The 20,758-nt window shown below is 40.6% G+C and overlaps 1 protein-coding gene across 2 annotated transcripts; it reads right to left on the reverse strand.

Annotated features, from left to right (window-relative positions):
- Positions 1-97: 97 nt before the first annotated feature.
- Positions 98-18,642, reverse strand: LOC124280639. 2 transcript variants are annotated; one of them, XM_046716620.1, is made up of 4 exons: positions 18,356-18,642; positions 5,518-5,696; positions 4,226-4,303; positions 98-2,041 (listed from the first exon to the last, which is right to left on the reverse strand). In XM_046716620.1, exons 1-4 carry the CDS (start codon positions 18,378-18,380, stop codon positions 1,763-1,765), a joined length of 561 nt encoding a protein of 186 aa, XP_046572576.1. In that variant the 5' UTR covers positions 18,381-18,642; the 3' UTR covers positions 98-1,762. The 2 variants fall into 2 exon arrangements, with proteins under 2 accessions (XP_046572576.1, XP_046572575.1); XM_046716619.1 differs by lacking the exon at positions 18,356-18,642 and adding an exon at positions 12,037-12,181.
- Between the last annotated feature and the right edge of the window lie 2,116 nt (positions 18,643-20,758).

Genomic DNA, 20,758 nt, shown 5'->3' on the forward strand with positions numbered 1-20,758 from the left:
ACCCCGCTTAAAAAATAAAATCCTGAGGTTTTAAGCCTAAAATGTAAACCAAAAACAATTTTTTATAGTTTTTTAAATCGTTTTTTTTACCCATATACACTTCATAAATTGCTAAAAGTAAAATGATTTTAGTATTTTTTAGGAATGTTACTTTGACTGGTGATCTTTTTCATATTTTTTGTCTTTCTGGCCTTAATTTTTCTAAGGACAAAAATCTGTAAAACAAGAAATAAAATTGTTGTGGCCAAATTAAAATTAATTCGGAAAATAAAGTTGTATAAAATATAGGCACGGAAGTTTCTGCATATACTGTATTACGTGACGACGTAAAAGATTCTCGGGTTACGACACAGGGTTAACGGTCTTACATTTTATCGAGAACCAAAGTAGTGAGAGAAGTAAGTCAGCTTTAAATTCTTTATGATAAAAATATAATCCAGGTGAACATTATCAGCAGTAGCTCACTGCTTGTTCACAGTATGTCCGTTACTTCTAATATTTACCGGAGTTGTGTGCCCAACAACCGGTTTGACCAGAATTAATGATTTGTCCGAATGCACCCTGTAACCGGTTTAACCGAATTAACGAATAATCCAAATGCGCCTTGTAACTGGTTCCACGAGAATCAACGAATAATCCCAATGAAACCGGTTTAGCTGAACACTGAACAATTTTCCTGAACTGTCGATAGAAAATCTGACTAGTATATATAGGATCGGTAATGGAAACATGTCAATATAGACGTAAAGCACACGGTTGTGAAGGTTTCAAACACATTTGGGAGTTCAGTATAAAATGTATGTTTGGACAGTTGTGTATCGTGATAATTACTTAATCTTTGTGAATACATGCCTAGTAACTTTTAGACATTGCAACCGTAAAGGGGCAAAAACTTATAACAGATATAATGAACTTTTCTAAACACTTTCTTGATATATTGTGCCGTGGAATCTGAGGGTATACTGTACACTTGTACATTGTGCGAAGAATAACATTGTATACATACGAGTATTTCATAGGCAAGATCTGTTTTACATATGATTGTCTTTACATGTCGCTTGACCTTTACCTGTCCATCCAGGTAACGTGATGACAAAGCAGTATGGACCAGAACACCAAGCCTACAATTATACCGTTTCAGACACTAATCCTGAAATGGGAGCATCCAGCCTTTAATGGAAAACTGTCCATGAAGAAGAAATGAAGCATCCAGGTGCGTGAATTGACAGGAAGGTTATTAAATTTGTTTTCTTGTTTATGTTCAGTAGTGATAATGACGCTGGGAAACAAGTCAAACACTGTTGAGTCGAACTTACTGTTGTCTCGAAGTATAAGTTTGTCCCTGGGTAACCCTTCTTTAGGTTTCACGTTTGTGTTATGGTTTCACGTTTATTTCGAACCCTCGGATAACCTCGGGTAACTCGAAGTATTACGTATGTCCCTTCAGCTTCGACACAAAGGTGTTTGACTGCATCTTCTTTGGTAAGTTCCTGTACTGATCTGTTGCGGTCTTGTAGAGATCTGGTGCGGTTTTGTAGCGGTCTTGTAGAGATCTGGTCTGGTACGGCGGTCGGTTTTGTAGAGATCTGGTGCTGTCTTGTAGTGATGCTGGTGGTGCCGTTGTACAAAACAACCTTAGCGCTAAGACTAACGCAAGTCTATGTTAAGGTACGCGAGTTACAATCACCTTAGCGCTATGATCGCTTTGTACAACCACCCCCAGGTGTAATGCCTGTCTGGTCAAGGTATTAGCGTCACAAGTCTAGGCACTAACCATTTCCACTTCGGACCTTTTGCCCAAAGACCAGGCGGCATTGAATATCTTCCAGGCGAACACGTGGGCCAGAATGCCCATCACAAAAATGGCCAGCCCAACGATGGAACTGTACACGCCGAGCAGACTGAGAGCAGAACGGTGTTCGCCACCGCAGGTGGTGCCGCCATCACCGCTGAAGCAGACGACACATGACCAGATCGAATAACCGAGATGCAAACCCCCGACCGTCATCTGTACTTGCAAAAACATCCTCACTGCCACCACCTAAACAAAACAAGCAGACAAATTTATGATTATGTCAAATATTTTGGAGTGTATACAGCAAAGTGGAAGGAGAGTATTGAAAGGTTTTTAAGATCTGCTCCAGAATAGAGCACTACCATCAAATTCAGTTGAAGCCTAACTTGTTGCCATGGAAATGGAACAAGATGACATCCTCATAGTCACAGCCTAAGTCATGTTTCCATGGTAAACCTAAAAAAATAAAATTCATATCTGGGTCGAAACCCCAAAAGGCACATCTAAGGATCATGCTTGATATATGAACCGAGTTTGATGAAGGTAGCGCGCATACTTTAGGAGATCTGCTCCGGACAATATGCCATCTTCATAGCCACAGCCTAAGTCACGTTTCCATGGAAACCGCAGAAAATAAAATTCTTATCTCGGTCGAAACCCCAAAAGGCACATCTAGGGATCATGGTTGACATGTGTACCAAGTTTGGTTAAACTAACACGAATAGTTTAGGAGATATACTTCGGACAGAGTGTGACGGACGCACGGAACTGTTTCTATATCCCCCGCAACTGCGTTGTTGAAGGGGATAACAAACTGTATTCAGAAAAATCGAAAGTGTCATCCCTAAATATAGCATCTCAAACAGACCGTGGAACACAAACATTCCACATCCAAATTAACTTGAGAAATCAACTGCGAAGACATAAGTCACGGGCACGTTTTTTCTAAAAGACGAAGTGTGTGTATGTGTGTGTGTGTTTGTGTGTCTGTGTGTGTGCGTGCGTGCGTGCGTGCGTGCGTCAGTGTGAGCGTTCCGCACCTGGCATATGCAAATGAGCCCTACCATAGGAGGGGCTTCACAAGCAAGCTCACAAGATTAGTAGCGAGTGCGTCCACCTTGTGCATTGATGAAGGGAATACTCAATACTTTTGGAAATTTCATTGTTCATAAGCTGGACCTTACATTATTTATTATATCATTATTTATTTATTACATGTATATGTATTTGTTTTCCCCAGTAAACTTAATGTTTGCGCTCTAAGTGTCTTAAGACCCCCAACTCCTATAAACAACGAATAACCAAATCCAAAGTCAATATGTTAGTTTGTTTAGCTACGCACCTACGTTATATATCCCATACGGGTGTCCGACTATCTCAAAACGGGCTCTCTAGTACTATCACATAGCCGTTTAACAATATCCAGTCGTGATCCCTTTATCGTGACAAACATCTTCAGCCCGCTTGTCAACTTACACCGCCGTTACCAGGCAACAGTGACAGTTGGCTTGGTGCCGAGTTGTTTGGGTTTCAAATTACGACAATAACCGTATGGTATCATCAATATCATGAGATTGACGGATGATATGCTTCGAGTCTGTAAGTTCCCTAACAACGCAATACACTCCAGCTGAAGCTAAATATAGATAAGCGGATTCAAATGTTCATCAACGATATTTTTGGATTATTAGGGACTTAAAGATAAAAATATTCAGAACAGTACTATCCTTTTATTACGATAAATGCAACGATTTGATTAAATTAAATTGTAACTAAAGCCAATCTTGGGTTTCAGATCTATTCAGGGGGTGGTTTTATAAAAAAAAAATAGTACTTTTCTTTTTTTTAGTAAGGCCTTTTATTTACGTGAACTAGATTTAAATGGACAATTTAAAGTATGCTGATTTTAGCCTTGTCATTAGAATTCTTAAACACTGACCAGAGAAAGTGCCATCCCAAATATAACATGCATTGTATTTGACCACTTTCTAAATGGAACTGTGCATTCATAGCTTTCGGTCGTGGGAGCCGTTTCAATTTACACCTATCAGCGGGGTACACGAAGTCCCTGGTCTAGACTACCAGTTGTCCAACTTCCATTTTTAGGGAAGCGGCGATGGCTGAGTGGGTTAGACGGCTGACTTTGTGTGCTGGCGATTAGGTGTCTGACTCTGCGGGTGTGGGTTCGAATCCCAGATGGGACTCAACCAAACAAAAGTACTAGTATCTGTAGTTTATCTAGAGTTCCTTGATTAATTTGTAAATAGAGCGAGTCTTAGATCTATTCAAAGGAGGGTTTTAGTACGCCTTTATATCTACGTGAAATGGATTAAATAGACAATATAAAGTATTTTGCTGTTTCCTTGAAATTAAAAATTCTTAAACACTTTCCAGAGATAATCCCAATGAAATATAATACGTGTTACTTACCAGACACCTTGCCTTTGATGGTTTCTCTGACAGTACCTCCTTCATCAACAACATCCCAAAGATCCCGCTCAAGACAGACTGCACAAAGAATAAATAGCAGATCAAGCAAAATAGAATATAGACAAAAACGAACTGAGTCGTGCTTCAAAGAGTGAGTTTGGACTAATTCCTGTAGGACGAGATTGTTTTCAGTGGGTCGCTGAGACGGTCTCTGGATAAGCGAGGGAGTGAGTGGGTCGGTTGCTGGGTGAGTGAGTGAGCGAGTGGGTCGGTTGCTGTGAGTGAGTGGATGGCAGGTGGATGTTGCTGGGTGAATGGAGGGAGGGGGGACTGGATGGGTCACTGGATGAGTGAGAGGCTGGCTGGTGAGTCGGTTGCTGGGTGAATGAGTGAGTGGGGAGTGGATGGGTCACTGGATGAGTGAGTGAGTGGACTGACTGACTGAGTTTGGTTTTGCTTTTAGTGGGGAGGATGGGATTGGATGGGTCACTGGATGAGTGAGTGAGTGGATGGCTGGCTGGCTAGCTGGTTGAGTTTGGGGGTGGGTCGGTCGCTGGTTGGGTGAGTGAGTCATTGTGTGAGAGGCATATCTAACATATCTGCCAAAATCAGCTCAAGAAGCACAAGTTAGTGCTAATAATAATTACATATGACCATACATGCAGTGCATTACATGAGTGATTGAGTTTAGTTTTACGCTGCACTAAGCAATATTCCAGATATAAGGCGGCGGTCTGTAAATAATCGAGCCTGGACCAGACAATCCAGTGATCAATAACATGATCATCGATCTGCGTGATGAGGAACCGATAACATGTGTCAACCAAGTCAGCGAGCCTGACCACCCGATCCCGTTAGTCGCCTCTTACGACAAGCATGGGCTACTGAAGATCAATTCTAACCCAGATCTTCACGGGTCAGTGCATTACGAATTACCAATGCATTATGAACATTTCGAAATAATTATACAAAACGGAAAATATCTTCACCATCAAAAGTTAAAAGTTAAGATTCACGTTTTTTTCTCATGTTCAAATAATGACCAGTTGTTTTTTCTTTTATTGGTTTCCTGTACTCAGCAATGTTCCAGCTACAAAATACATAATCGAGTCTCTACCAGACAATCCAGTGACTGACGCCATGGACATCGATCTACGCAGTTGTCATCGAGCCTCATCTCATCAATCAAATCTCACCTGATTCCCATAATCGTCTCTTAAGACAAACAGACTAACACGGATTTCCACGGGTTTAAATATTGATAAGCAAGAAGATGAACTGAAGATTCGTACCGATACTCCTGTGAAAATTCCAGAGCCGGAGGTGAACGGGTTGGCTGGATTTGGAGCAGCGTAGATTACAGTGGGGATACCAAAAGAGACGCTGACTATTCCGACAACGATCATGACTACTGACAACACGCGGTATGATCCCATACGACCTCTGACCTCTTCAACAGACACCTTGCAAGCTGAGGAGGAAAGAAACACAGAAAATATACATTTTATAAATGTTGTTAAATTATATTGTCTGAATGATGCTTTTGTCATGTTTGTTTTTAAATAAATAATAACTTACCGCACCAAGCAGGGTGTTGTTTAACGCCTCACATGGCAGTATTCCAGCTATATGGCGATGGTCTGTAACTAATCGAGTCTCGACCAGGCAAACAGTATGAGCATCGATCTGAGCAATTGGGACACGATGACATGTCAGGTCAGTGAGTCTTACCACTAGTGTTGGGAATTGGTTGAAATCTCACAATTGATGATTGCTTCATTACCAACGAGAAATCATCGAAAAACCTTGGTTATCCTCATTTCTCAGATTTTTCTATTCAGGTTGTAGTTGCAGATAAGTATAACATGATGCAACTTGCTACTTTAATGTGGTGACTAATTTATACTGAACATAAACTACTCAGAGTCTTCAACTATTATTAAGTCATGACGTTTCAGTTAGTGAAGTGAGTTTTCTAAGAATTAAACACATTTTCAGGCCCTGACAACTTCGAATATATGTTCCATCGACAAGAGTTTCAAAGACTAAAACAGTAGTTCCAAAATCGTTTGTGTTCGATTATGAGAAAATGTGATCGATTGCTTGGTCGTTTGGTCACTGCGACCAATCTTCGATTATTTCAATTAATCGGAACACCACTACTGACCACCCGATCGCCTCTTACGCTAGTCGCCTCTTACGACAAGTATGGGGTGCTAAGACCACATCTAACCCGGATCTTCACGAGTCATAAGTTGAAGTTGCATATAGAGACTGAAAAACGGAGTTGTCAGAAACCCTGGTACATAGTGGGGGGTGTCGACAGGGGGATGCAACCCTTTACCGGAAAGGGTCTTGCGCATGCGCATGAAAGTTTCGAAACAAAACGTCGTCAATCAAATCACTCTGAAACCACATCTGGACCAGCATTCCATTCGTGACCAACTCGTGTCATTCCGAGACAAGCCGAAAAGCGACTCGTGCCACCCTGGAAGGATTTCATATTGACGTAGGAACATTCAGAACTACTTCAAACAGGAACGATAACTCTATTCCTGTGTGATTCCAATGGCACTTAATATCACCGAAGTACTCACACATTGTATTGCTGTTTTTGTTTTTTTGCTTAATTATTTTAAAGAATTGAACCTCCTTGGAACAACTAAAAGAAGAAGAAAAACATATTAATTTGTTAAAGACATATTCTGACGTAATTATTACCAGATGTTCGACTTAGATTTCCAATTATATTTCTGAAAAGGGTTTAATAATCACAAAGGGATTTGTTTTATTGAATATGCAAATACAATTTATTTTATAGACCAATTTACAATTGGGATTTTGCAAATACTAAATCCCAAGGCAGAAACTCAAAAATGACTTTAAAATATTTCTCAAACTGAACATACCTGTAACCTTGCTGTCATACCCCAAGTGGTTTTGTATATGAATTCGCTGAAAACTATAATTATGAATGCCCAAAAAAGGTCAGACTAAAATATTCTCAGAGATGTGAAATATATGTCCAATGTTAAAGATTAAAGTTGATTAGATACATACAGATATAATATTATTGTTTGGAAACTGAAGATCGTCAGAAATACACTCAGTTGGACCAGTGAGAGAGCTGTTATGTCAACAAACGCACGTTCGTGTATTTGAATCTCTCACCGTCAATCGCATGTTTCTTATCAAAAACTTCACATTTGACAGCACAATTCTGTCAGCTACGTTCTTAGTACTTTCAATATGACGATATATATTTTTCACGATTTTTTTTACCTGGCCTTAACCTGCCCCGCGCTGAAAAGAGTCAGCGAAGTGATCATTCGTGACCAACTCGTGTTATTCCAGGACAAGCCGAATAGCGACTCGTGCCCCTCTGGAAGGATTTCATATTGGCGTAGGAACATCAGAACTACTTCAAACAGGAACGATAACTCTATTCCTGTTTGATTCCAATGGTACTTAATATCACCGAAGTACTCATACATTGTATAGCTGTTTTTGTTTTTGCAATTTTAAAGAATTTAACCTCCTTGGTACAACTGAATTCGCTGAAAAATATATGAATGACCACAAGAAGGTCAGACTAAAGTATTCCCAGAGATGTTAAATATATGTCCAATGTTAAAGATTAAAGTTGATTAGTTACATACAGATATAATATTATTGTTTTGAAACGCGTAGCGATTTATAATTACATTTCCTAAATTTGTTGGAAGCGCACGTACAATCTCCATAGCAAGCCCGTAAGATCGTCAGAAACACCCTCAGTTGGACCCATGAGAGCCGTTATGTCAACAAACGCACGTGCGTGTATTTGAATCTCTCACCGTCAATCGCATGATTCTTATCAAAAACACCACAATAGGCAGCAAAATCCTGTTAGCTAATTCTTTTGTACTTCCAATATGACGATATATATTTTTCATGATTTTTTAAACAATGACATAATGCCATAAACGATTTAAGTACTCGGGATTATTTTTACCAAAGCACCGCAGTCATTTACGCGCGCTCTGATTGGTTTGTCGTATTTTCGCACATAACAAGCATCAAGTGGGGGACGAGTCTTCTTGGAGGTTACGGAAAGGGGCGAGTGGTGACAAATGCGAAGTGATGAGACATATTTATTTATAGCCAATTAGCTCCCTTGCTCTTTTCAGTGCGGGGCAGGTTAAGGCCAAGGACGTCAATGGCGAACGGGCGCGACACAATTCTGTTTGCGGTGAATATATGTACGCAGAGACCATATAATAGAGATTATATGGTCTCTGGTGTACGTAAAGTCATTATGACAGTGAGGTGTAAGTGTCTCCGAAAGAATGGCGATTAGCGCGCTGACAGGTGCCATCAGTTCAACATGTTTGCACTTATCGTTAATGATTTCACCTCTCAAAACTTGAATGTCATAATGTGTACTATACTCAGTCGTGCCTATCTCCTCACAGACACAGGGTGACCCGAGATAGTGAAGATATATACACAGTCATTTATTTACCTAGCCTTGGTTCTAGATATGGTTATGATGTTTACGTTTATCATAATTATGATCTGATTTGGGGTTAACGTACTCAGACCTTAACCTAAAACACTGAACCCTATTCACATATCACGTGACTCGGAAATGGACCCGTGAAGGTCCGGGTTAGAATGAACCTTCAGCAACCCATGCTTGTCGTAAGAGGCGACTAACGGGATCGGGTGGTCAGGCTCGCTGGCTTGGTTGACACATGTCATCGGTTCCCAATTGCGCAGATCGATGCTCATACTGTTGATCACTGGATTGTCTGGTCCAGACTCGATTATTTACAGACCGCCTCCATATAGCTGGAATATTGCTAAGAGCTGCGTAAAACTAAACTCCTTCACTCACTGACTGAATGAAATAGAGCACCTGGGCGGCCAATTGTCGTCTCTGCTAAATATATACACAATGATTGAGGTGTAGCATTTCACTCTGTAGTGACTACGGTCATGGTTGAAAGATTCCAAACCATAACGCAGTGGTTGTATCTGTGGAAGAAAGCTCCATGAGGGTCAGTCCTGTAACCCGATATGTCCCCCGAAGCACAAAACGCACACGAGCAAGTCATGTTTACGTGTCACGCTTCTTGTTCGACGATTGCAACATATTTTGTGAAGGCTTTCATCCAAGTGTTCAGTCAAACGAGATATTAGCCAATACCTGTTTTGGATGTTGTAATGTACTTTATTCACTCAAGAGTCGATTAAAATATTTTCGTCCTACGCATACTTTTATTCTGACCGAGTTTCGATATTTTTGACAGACTTAACACAGCTAAACACATGCGACATAAAGATCCTGGTCTTCAGCAAGCCATGCTTGTTATAAGAGGCCAGCTTGTAAGAGGCGACTAACGTGACCGGGTGGTCAGGCTTGCTGACTTGATTGATACATCCCAATTGCGTAGATCGATGTTCATGCTGCTGATCACTGGATTGTCTGGTCCAGACTCGATTATTTATAAACGGCCACCATGTAGCTGGAATATTGCTGAATGCGGGGTTAAATAACCAACCAACCAACCAACATAGGAGGCGAGTCACGAGATCGGTTTGTCAGGCTCGCTGACTTTGGTGACGCATGTCATCGTATCCCATTTTATTACCTACGAGGGCGAAAATATCGGGGTTCATATTTTTCATACGATGCCCTAGGGCAAAATATCACTTTGGCATGGTGACGTAACGTCATGAACAACGCTATGACGTCACGTTTCTTTTATGACGTTGCGTTCTACATGCAGCGACGACAGGTAGCCAGCCTATGTTTGAAAGTAGATTTGGGTATATTTTCGGTACACTTCGGTAATAAATAGAATATTATATTCGTGCCCATATCCTACTATGTTTACGACACTCGTGCCTGAATATCGGTATATCCCTCGCTCTCGCTCGGGAAATACTGTTATAAGGTAAAAATGCATCCCTAAAACCATGAGAGAATTACATCAGATTCCGTAATTAGATTTCCAGTCATAATGGTTAGGCACGGTATGGAGACGAAATGTCTCCATGAAATGGCGTTTAGCCGTAGGCTATGGAAAGAGAGACAGAACACATTCGTAGTGAAATACATAACAGATTAATCTTACATTGAAACAATAACAAATCAATTAAAAGAGGTGAGTCACCGAACGGTGCTGCCCGATATTCATCCAATCACAACACACAATATTCATCCAATCACGACATACATGAGTGCAAGGAAGGATACAGGATTAACGAATTATAACGATGAGTGGAAGCATGTGACCAAAAATCAGGCTAGGTTCGAACCATTTAAAAAGACATGTTTGGCACTACGAGCTCAGTGTGCGGGCTAATCAACATTTAGGGCTAATCCACGCCACTCCGTGCGGTACGAACCTACCCTGTCGGTTGGTGCAGTTGTATTTAGAGAGATGGACTGAGACAGAGTAAAAACTTTATAACTATGTGAGTATAAACTTGGTGTTGCGTTAATCTTTGAATGTATGGGTGCCAGTACATGAATGTTATGAAGCTAGTTAGGAGTCCACGGCCGTCCGACCCCTCACTCCTTGACTTGGCATCCTGCAACGGACCAAGCGAGGGAGCGCCAGAGCTACCATCTCCCCTGACAATGTGGGACGACCATAATTAGTAGGTAACTGCGGTGGGGTTTACTGAAGCCGAATCGCCAGTTACGACAATACCAATACCAATCGTGTCGTAAACATAGTATGACATGGCCATCTCTTATAATATCCTCTATGTAGATCGATATGGTCTGGACCACACCCAAACATTTGCAGACCTATAAAGCTGGAATATAGCTCAGTGAGGCGTCAGTTCACAAACACGTCATTTGCTAAAGTCTATACCCTCACACAGAAATAGAAACTCCACCAAAGTCACTAGTAAGCCGTACAACATTTGCTTTGCTAAGAAATGCGTTTTCGAAAATTCAGTTTTTGGGTTCCATTCTACGATGAAACTAAACTCACTCACATAGAGTGGAGAAAAGGATCCAGGTTGCCATATCATAAAAAAAATAATCATTATTGATAACGTGGACTAATATTTTCGCAATACTGTTAACTATTGAAGTGTAGACCGACAGTAAATTAGGTTTTACACCGCTTTTATCACTGTACCAGCAATATCACGGCGGAGGACTGGTTCCACACGTTGTACCCACATGGGGAATCGAACCCACGTCATCGACGTGACGAGCGAACGCTTTAACCACTAACCCAAACGCAGATATCAAACGAATGTATTTACAAAGATATCAATAAGGAACCTAAACACATTCTCAGCACAGCACAACTTGCCGCAAGAATGTTTTGTATTGTCCTCGAGTTTCGGAGATTTGGAGATGAGTGAGTGAGTTGGTTTAGTTTTACACAGCTTTTAGCAATATTCCAGCAATATCACGGCGGGAGACACCAGAAATGGGCTTCACACATTGTACCCATGTAGGGAATCGAACCTGGATCTTCGGCGTGACGAGCGAACGCTTTAACCACCAGGCCACCCCACCGCCCTGAATTTGAGATGAACCCGGCAGTAGTCAACTAGTAAACAAAATCTATAACCTTCAGCCACTGATAAACACGGATGCATGACAAATAAGACGCACTAGTTTCCATGTAAACAGTTTAGCGGCTTCAATGGTGAAAAGAGCATTGTGCCAGAACATTACTGGAGTATGAACGTTCTGTCGCGAGAACAGGGGATCAAAATGCACACTATCTGACCAAAATAGCCCCCACCCATTAGACGAAAGTAGCGGTCTAAAACAAGTTTATAATACTCACATGAAGATCCACATTTGGTTAGCGCCATCGTCAGAAGTATATCGAGATGATTTGTGGACAGTCAAACCCTTAGTGGATCAACACCAACACAAAGCCCCTTTATAAATATAAGCAGGGTGATTGCGAAACTCGGCGTTAATTACACGGCGTCGTTGTCGGGACGTCACACACAACAACAAAAGCCTGTGTCCCAGGTGCGCCAGTACTCAACCGCAACAGTGCATGGCATTGGCAAACAGCCTGGCAGGGTTGGACAAGGTCATAAGATTATTACGTTACTGACGATTCTGCAATATAGTATTGATCATGATGCAACTCAAATTATTCAGCAATCACAAAAGAACCAACCTAGGTAGATTATTGCGAAATTACACAGGTAGGCATTTAGGAATTCGGTAGGTCTGCGAGCATGATTTGTCAATGTAAACAGTACAGGTCGTATATATGATATGGTTAAGTGAATAGGGTGATCGATCTTATGTTTTTGATAAACCTGGTACCATCTGAGAAGCCCGTCTTCTGGTACATCATTTTGATATTGTTGGAATGAATTTCAAACTAAAAGAGGGGTAGAAATATCAACGAGCAGGCTTTTATGATTCCCAATTATATTGTTGGAATGAATTTCAAACTAAAAAGAGGGATAGAAATATCAACGATCAGGCTTTTATGATGGCAAATGGCAATGGAAATGACACGTGTATGTGTGGGGGGACGGGAGGGGAAGGTAGGTAGGTGTCAGGGAAGGGAGGTAGGTGTGCGGGTATTTAGGTAGGTAGGTAGGTAGGAAGGTAAGAAGGAGGTGGGTAGGTGGGAAGGAAGAAGGGAAGGTGGGTGGGTAGGTAGATAGGTAGGAAGGAAGATTGGTGGGTGGGTAGGTAGGTAGGTAGGTAGGCAGGGTGGGAGGGAGGGAGGTGGGACGTAAGGTAGGTGGGTGTAGGTAGAAAGGAAGGACGGTTTGGTAGGGAAGGAGGTAGGAAGGTAGGTGGGTAGGTAGGTAGGAAGGAAAGGTTGGTGGGTAGATAGATGGGTAGGAAGGAAGGTGGGTGGGTGGGTGAATGGGTAGGTAGGAATGAAGGACGGCTGGGGAGGTGGGTAGGGAGGGAGGGAGGAAGGTAGGTAGGTAGGAAGGAAAGGAAGGAAGAGGAGGGAGGGAGGGAGGGAGGGAGGAGGTAGGTAGGAAGGAAGGAAGGGTGGAGGTAGGTAGGAAGGTAGGTTGGTGGGTGGGTAGATGGGTAGGAAGGAAGGTAGGAAGGGAGGGAGGAAAGGAAGGTAGGTGGGTAGGTAGATGGGTAGGAAGGAAGGAAGGTGTATGGGTGAGACAGGTAGGAAGAAAGGACGGTTGGGAGGGAGGGAGGAATGAAGGTAGGTAGGTAGGTAGGAAGGGATGGAGGTAGGTAGGAAGGAAGGTGGGTGGGTGGGTGGGTGTGTAGGTAGATAGGTAGGAAGGTGGGTGGGTGGGTGGGTAGGTAGGTAGGTGGGTAGGTAGGAAGGAAAGGAGGTAGGTGAAAGGGAGGTTGGCAGGTTTGTAAGTAGGTAGGTAATAAGGTAGGTAGGTAGGAAGGAAGGAAGGTAGGAAGGTAAGTAGGTAGGTAGGTAGGTAGGCAGGCAGGCAGGCAGGCAGGCAGGCAGGCAGACAGGAAGGAAGGAAGGAAGGTAGGTAGGAAGGAAGGAAGAGAGGTAGGTAGGTGGAAAGGGAGGTAGGGAGGTAGGTGGAAAGGGAGGTAGGTATAGGTAGGAAGGGAGGTAGGTAGGTAGTGTTGGGAGAGTAGGTAGGTAGGTACATACGTATGTATGATAGAGTCCATGTGTGATAACATCGTTATCAAGCAAGTGATGTACTTTATGTGCACAAAAGCTTTTGACGCGCAACCGCTATTACTTGATAAGACATTTTAGGGGTATTCCACAAGCCTTTAAACTATTTTACTATTATCAGGCCTAGTCCGCTTTTCACACAATCCCAAACCGTCAGTCGCACACTCAATAGGTTTGGGTGGAGACAGGACCTTAGCCGAAGGCTATTTCCACCCTTGATGTCAAGATAGCATGGTCAAAGGCCCGGAAGTATACGTATGTACCAAGAACAAATACGCGGGGCTTCGAAGTTTTAGGCATAAGAAAACGCCACTGTATGTCCAGCTTGATAATGCCGTGAACATATTAAGACAAAACTCAGTTCAAAAGACTCTGACTGAATATACGAAACCTACAGCACAGCCATTGATCTGGGGTCAGCTATTTTGTACATGAATATATAATAAAAATTATGCTTAAAAATTATGGGAAGTGGGGATGGGGGTCATTGATTTTGTACATGACATGCCAGGGGGTGGGGGGGGGTCACTTACTTTGCACATAAATTTTAGGGGGGTTCATTCACATTGTGCATGCTTATCTATAAAAATCATCATTACCCCCCTAGCCATAAATTATGAACGGACCCTAATTAAATAATTATGTACCAGTTCCGTAAATTCATTCACCCAAAAATATTTCTAAAGATCTGCCATCGAATATACTCTGTGTACTCATAATATTTTATCTTATGTCATCAGTGTATGAAATAAGCCAAAAACCCAGCCAGACATCTGGGCTGGTAACTTCAAAAACTTACCAGCACAGAATAGATTTAACCAGTCCTTGTTAAATACTAAATAGACATTGCCAGTGGACACGTTATCTGAATATATTTTTCAACCGTCCATCGGGCTGGCTAGCTGTAAATTTAGACCGTCCGGCAGAAATCTAGCCCGTCTCGGGCGGTTGGACGGGTCTTAATTCATACACTGCTTATGTACTGTTCAATGGGTATCAAAATAAAGGAGACACCGTTTGTTCCTTGTACGTTTACGCCTGGCTGGTGATGTAACTCTATTCAATACGAGTTATATAATGGAGAGACAGCGGTCATTCAGGTCTCATTCTACACCCGGATCAGTGACCTCGGGGAAACCAGTTTTGTGACGACCTAGTCTGCCCTGCTCCGCCTAATGTACACTGACCTCAGCCAGGGAGAACGTTTCTACCTACCCTGTTAGCTAAACATTAAATGGGCAATTTTCAAATTATCTTCCCTTCACTAACCCGCTGGGTTCGCTGATCTTGCCAACCTTAAACTGACCGCGCATCTCGTATGCGCAATGCGAGCTGTACTCACTTAGAGACAGTTAACCAATATAGCCTTCACCTTCACGCTGGTGCATAGACGATAGCTATTTTCCCCTTTAACGATGCTATATCACGTGTTAATATATGTGCTAAAATATTTATTCCATGGTTCCTAAACACATCAGGGATGACCATGATCGCTTACATTGCAATAGTGAAAAGCCTGAGACCCGGCTGTAGAATCAGCTGATCGTTTTTAGGTCATGTTTTGTCGATTTACGTCTTGCACTAGATGTCTGAATATAACACTTTTTAATTGAAAACGTACTCAAATCTCCTTCGCATTAGATACATAGATATTATTTTATCTGAGCAAGTGTGTCATACGACGAGAACAATACTAATTTTGCACGAGTTTCGTATCAGTCATATGACACACTTGCTCGAGCGTAATAATGTGTTTATTATCCATTTTATCGATCCATGTAAACGTCTGCAGCAAAACACGGTAAGCAGGTGTTACGGCCCTCTTCATTGACGTCACGTTCAATTGTATAATGACGTCACAGACGACGAAATACAGAAACAATGGTTGCTAGGCAAAAGTGATATGTGCGCATGTATACATATGAAATATACGACACTGCAGGGACCCTTATTATCGAAACGTTCGTAGCCCTAAGAATTCTTAACTTTGATCGTAGCCAATGTGTTCAGAATGAGCTTAAGAAGTTCTTAGGGCTACGAACGTTTCGAGAATAGCCAGCCTGCTTATGTTTCACCATATGGGCAATAATAGTCTATAATCTAATGGAGCGTGTTATCGATGCAATGAAGCAATTTGATAAACATGGTATCGAAATCTGATAACTATGCAAATTACGTCAATCCACGAACTACTTTCACAAAACTCCATACACGCCATGCGAATCCTAAAACGTTTAACATTTCATTGATGACGTCATCGTGAGTTTACATTGTTTGTAAACAAACATAGCTGCACCCATTCTCAAAATTGGTGATTCTGTAAGAATTGATGACAGAGGCTCTGGAGTCATTACTGCAGTAATTGACTTTAGAAAACATGAAACGGTGTACTTCGTTCAAATTGAAGGTACGGATTATGAGGCACGACTGAAAGGCAATCGTCTAAGAAAGGTACCAGCCAATGATTTCGAATTAACGATCACAATACAGACGACGGATCGAATCCGTCATGTATCTGAAACTGATATTGATGAGGTGATTACCCGCAATGATAATAAAACACAGCCAGGAAAACCCTGATTTTGTGGGGTTTTTTAGACAGAAAGATCACGAGTTATGTTTGCGCTGTGTTGGCGACTAGTCACAACCATATGCTGCTGTCTTGAACGACCTTCACCTTGGTGTACCGCTAAGTATTCTTACGCCAATGCTCGATTCTCTTCATATAACCCTACGTACGAGTTGCTTCTTTTTCAGAGAAATTTTAAGAATGGCATTATATGATAAAGAGATTATTAACCCCGTGTGTTTCTGTATCATTAATATCATATATTAGGAATAATAATTATGTATTAAAATACTATTTTTATTCCTAATATATGATATTAACGTTATGGAAACACACTCGGTTAATAATTTCTATACATGCAATCCATGTATTTCATTGTGGCGGGTAGCTGATGCCGTACACGAAATGTGAAGTTCTTGTATGCAACGTGTGAATTTCGTTGGCCAGTTTTGGGATTTTGACAACACAAGTACTAGTATTTTCCAGGTAGATAACTAAGAAATGCGAAACATTGTTGAAGTAATTGTGAAATAAATAAATAGTAACGGACGAATTGTGTCAATCATCACGACGTTTCTTAATATAATGTTCAAATACGACTTAAAAATAGAGATGAAATTGCTGAAATCTTTTTAGGTACCTGTAAGGGTTTATGGGGCATTGTGTATAACGTGATTGTATGGATGAATGATGGATATTTATTGCAAATTTCTGCAGTGACTACATTTTAATTATGATACATTAAGGATATATAATAAAATGACATTATTGATTTTTTTTGTGTGAGAATTTGAAAAATCAGTTTACAGCAAGGAAACAAAAAAGCTAGGTCTAGAAAATAAATATGACCTTTGTCATGGCTATTATAATCGCCTGATCATTATGAAGGCAAACTGCTTGTTGACACTGTAAGTCAGAAAAATGTAAACTATTTGATGTTTACTATAATACTAACAGTATCATAATACAGATTGAAATATAGTATGAATGTACTGGGTTTTATTTTTATCATAAAAAATTGAAGTGGGAATTAAAGTACCCTTGAAGATGCACTTTAACTGGTGTAGCCTTTTTCTGGTGTAGCCTTTTTCGAATAATATACTTTTCTTCTGTTCAAAATTATTAAAATGCCATTCTGTTTTTTTCTTCTCTTTACATCGGTAGATATCTGAGTTGTACAATGTTGTAATTTTATCTGATAGCGTTGTATGATGGTGCATGTGTACTTTAATATTATATTACACATACATGCAGTTTTAGCAATCATAATAGTAATATAAATTATAATCAATGTCATGTGTTAAACTATAAATAAATGCAAAAACATATTTGCATAAGGTTAAATTCGATTTTATCTCATCATAACGCTATTTGATTTTAACAAATTTTCTATGGCATATAATTTTCTAAAAACAGACATAATGCTACAGTTTTCTTTCGGAGCATGTACTATTGAATTACTATCTAGATCGGAAGCAGCTAGATAGTTGATAGTCTGTGGGGGAAATATATTGTCAACATTATGTCACCTCAATTCATAACCAGTTTTAAAACACAGGGTTGACCGCAAATGGATTATCGATTGAACCATTTCTACTCGTATATAATGAGGTCACAAGCTGCTACCTGTTGCTAGGAGTTCACGCTAAGCACTGCCAACCAGAAACCATATATGCTGTTATAGCAATCCTTCATTAATAGTACAAGTGATTTGTTTGCGCTGCTTTTGGTGACCAACACCATTTCTAAGCGCACCTTAATCCACAACGAATACGTCTCTGTACATTCAAACACGGACATATGTAGATCTACTACTCGCTCGCGCATCATTTCACCCCGAAAGCTACACTCAGGCTTGTCAGTAAATAAGGCTCCGTATTATATACTCTATAAACACAAACATACAAGCTATATATTTACACATCTACTTACATCCATGACCTTTGCAACACTTCATCTTTAGAAGAAATTTGAACAGTTAACCCTCCTCGGTATATCACAAGTATTCCTGGCTCTCATTATGTGTTTCCAATGAAGCAATGACCACACACGATTCACGCAGTGTTAGTTACGTCTCGTCGATGTGGATGCGTGTTGTAGGTCACTAGTGGTGAGTTGTTAGGTGGGTTAAACTCGCGCGCCTCTTCTTCACTCACCCGTGCAAAACAGGTTGCTTGTGACATGGGGAACTGATTTTCGGGACTGACTGTTGCCTTTGTTATTGTTTTTCAAATCCCGTACCTACCCGGATGATATCCCAGAACTCTCGACTGGTTCTCAATCAATGCTGCGCCAACCGTAAGTGCAGTATAAAGGGCGTATCCGCATTGATCAAGAAAAATGTATTCCAGTTTATTTATGGTATTAATTAGATAGGTCTGTATGCATCTGTAGGTTTGATCAGTGATGGACTTTCGATAGGTCACTTGTTTCCTATTTCACAGGTATATGGCATCTGCACAAACAAGTGGTTTAAAAATTTCAGGCAATAAAAACCATACATATTCAGGAATATGTCTATAGTCTGTCAACTTAACTTTTGGCACCCTGTTTTTCACAATTTATATAAAACAAGATATCGATTTTAGTAAATTTAAAACGATTATTAAAGATTTTGCCTTTAAACCTGTCATATAATTATTGTAAAACGGTGGAGAGTTTTACGAGGGGGCTAACGCACCTGATGGAAAAGCCAACAACACTGTAAAAGTGTGTCAGAGTGATATGTACATGCACGGGTATTTACATTAGCATGCTTAAGTGATGTCAAAGATCGTCAACACGCACAGGTTGTAGGGAAAACGAGGTTGCACAAGATGACCGGCAAATCATCAAAAGAGTTTACAACTTTTTCAAGCGAAGAGGCAAAGCGAAAGAAAATTCAATTTTTCAATTGAATGTTTCTCCAAAGACATTTAATGCCACCAAGATCTGCAAAAAAGAATATGGCAAAGAGTTATCTCCCATGACACTATTTCAGAGCCTGGCAGTTAAATCGGGGACACCGTCTCAAAACATGCAAAGAAACAAAGCTTGATGAATTCGATAGAAGGGTTGTGAGGACGTCATGCGTCGGTTACATCGATCCATATTATCAAGCAAACTGTAGAAAATATTGTTCAAAGAAGACCATGACATCAATGTATCAAAGCATACCATATGCAAGCTGTTGCTCAAAATTTGGATATAGATACAAGAAGAGATCAAGCAACCAGCCTTTTAAGACTTCAATGAATCTACTTGTTTAAAATGGATTTATGATGATTATAGAGGAGTCCTATTGCTTGCAGGCGTAACAATGTAAACACGATGCACGCGTGTCACGCCATGTTGTTGGCTGTTCCATCGTATCATTTTACTCCCTTGTATAACTACTTCTATTTTCATATTTTTATAAGATGGCTTCTTAAGAAGAAGCTTTAATACTTGACATAAAATTATGAAATTTAAATATGGATAGGTCATGAGATATAAAGAGCCTATGCACAAAAACATTTTGAAGGCATATTTGGTTAAAAGGTAAATTGTGAAAAACAGGGTGCCAAAGTTCAGTTGACGGACTATAGTTTATTATAATAATAACAGCTTCCCAGTAACGGAAAATGTCAGGATATATTCCTTTTATTTATTTTATGTTTTTTTTTTTTATATTATTAGCAATAAAACGGATAACAAAATAACTTAAAGCAACTAATATTTCACGTATTTCTGTGATATTGCTAGAATATTGATGAAAACCATGCTCCTCATTCACTGGACTTTCCAAGAGTAAGTGCCACAGGTTTCTATTACAAAATTGATCGATGCTCATGATGTTGATCACTGGAATGTCTGGTCCTGACTCGAGTTGTTACAGACTGCCGCCATACAGCTGGAATATTGCTGAGTGCGGCGTTAAACAACAAACACCGCCCAACATGAAGTTGATACACCGACTTGAGATTTGGAAACTGAGTTTCTTACAATCTTTTGTTAAAAGCGAGGCAACTCTATGTTGCAGTGCTGGCGTTGACATATTTTACGGACGCTTCATATCAAAGCACATACGGTGGAAATACTATTGCTTTGTAATATTGATTGGTTGGGTTTGTTGTTTTAACGCCGCACTCAGCAATATTCAAGCTATATGGCGGCAGTCAGTCGTTCAAATATCGAATCTGAACATGAGCATCGATCTACACAACTGGGATACGATAACAAGCGGTAACGTGTCTATGAGGGCAGCAAGACCATCAATCCCGTTAGTTGCCTTTTACGACAAGCATGGGTTGCTGAAGACCATTTTTTAACCCAGATTTTCACGGGTCGGTTCAAGTTCGAAGAACCACTTTGAGT

The sequence above is a fragment of the Haliotis rubra genome, unplaced genomic scaffold, assembly GCF_003918875.1.
Source record: "Haliotis rubra isolate DU_JTF1 unplaced genomic scaffold, ASM391887v1 Scf270, whole genome shotgun sequence".
In the NCBI taxonomy this organism is placed as follows: Eukaryota; Metazoa; Mollusca; class Gastropoda; order Lepetellida; family Haliotidae; genus Haliotis; species Haliotis rubra.

Bases quoted from the DNA above. Each gene is read 5' to 3' on its own strand.
- LOC124280639 (XM_046716619.1), bottom strand. From the start codon at position 12,064: ATGGCGCTAACCAAATGTGGATCTTCAT. The intron at 5,697-12,036 runs GTGAGTATTATA...TTTCCTCCTCAG, and splicing joins AACCAAATGTGGATCTTCAT to CTTGCAAGGTGTCTGTTGAA. The intron at 2,042-4,225 runs GTAAGTAACACG...TGTTTTGTTTAG, and splicing joins CATCAAAGGCAAGGTGTCTG to GTGGTGGCAGTGAGGATGTT.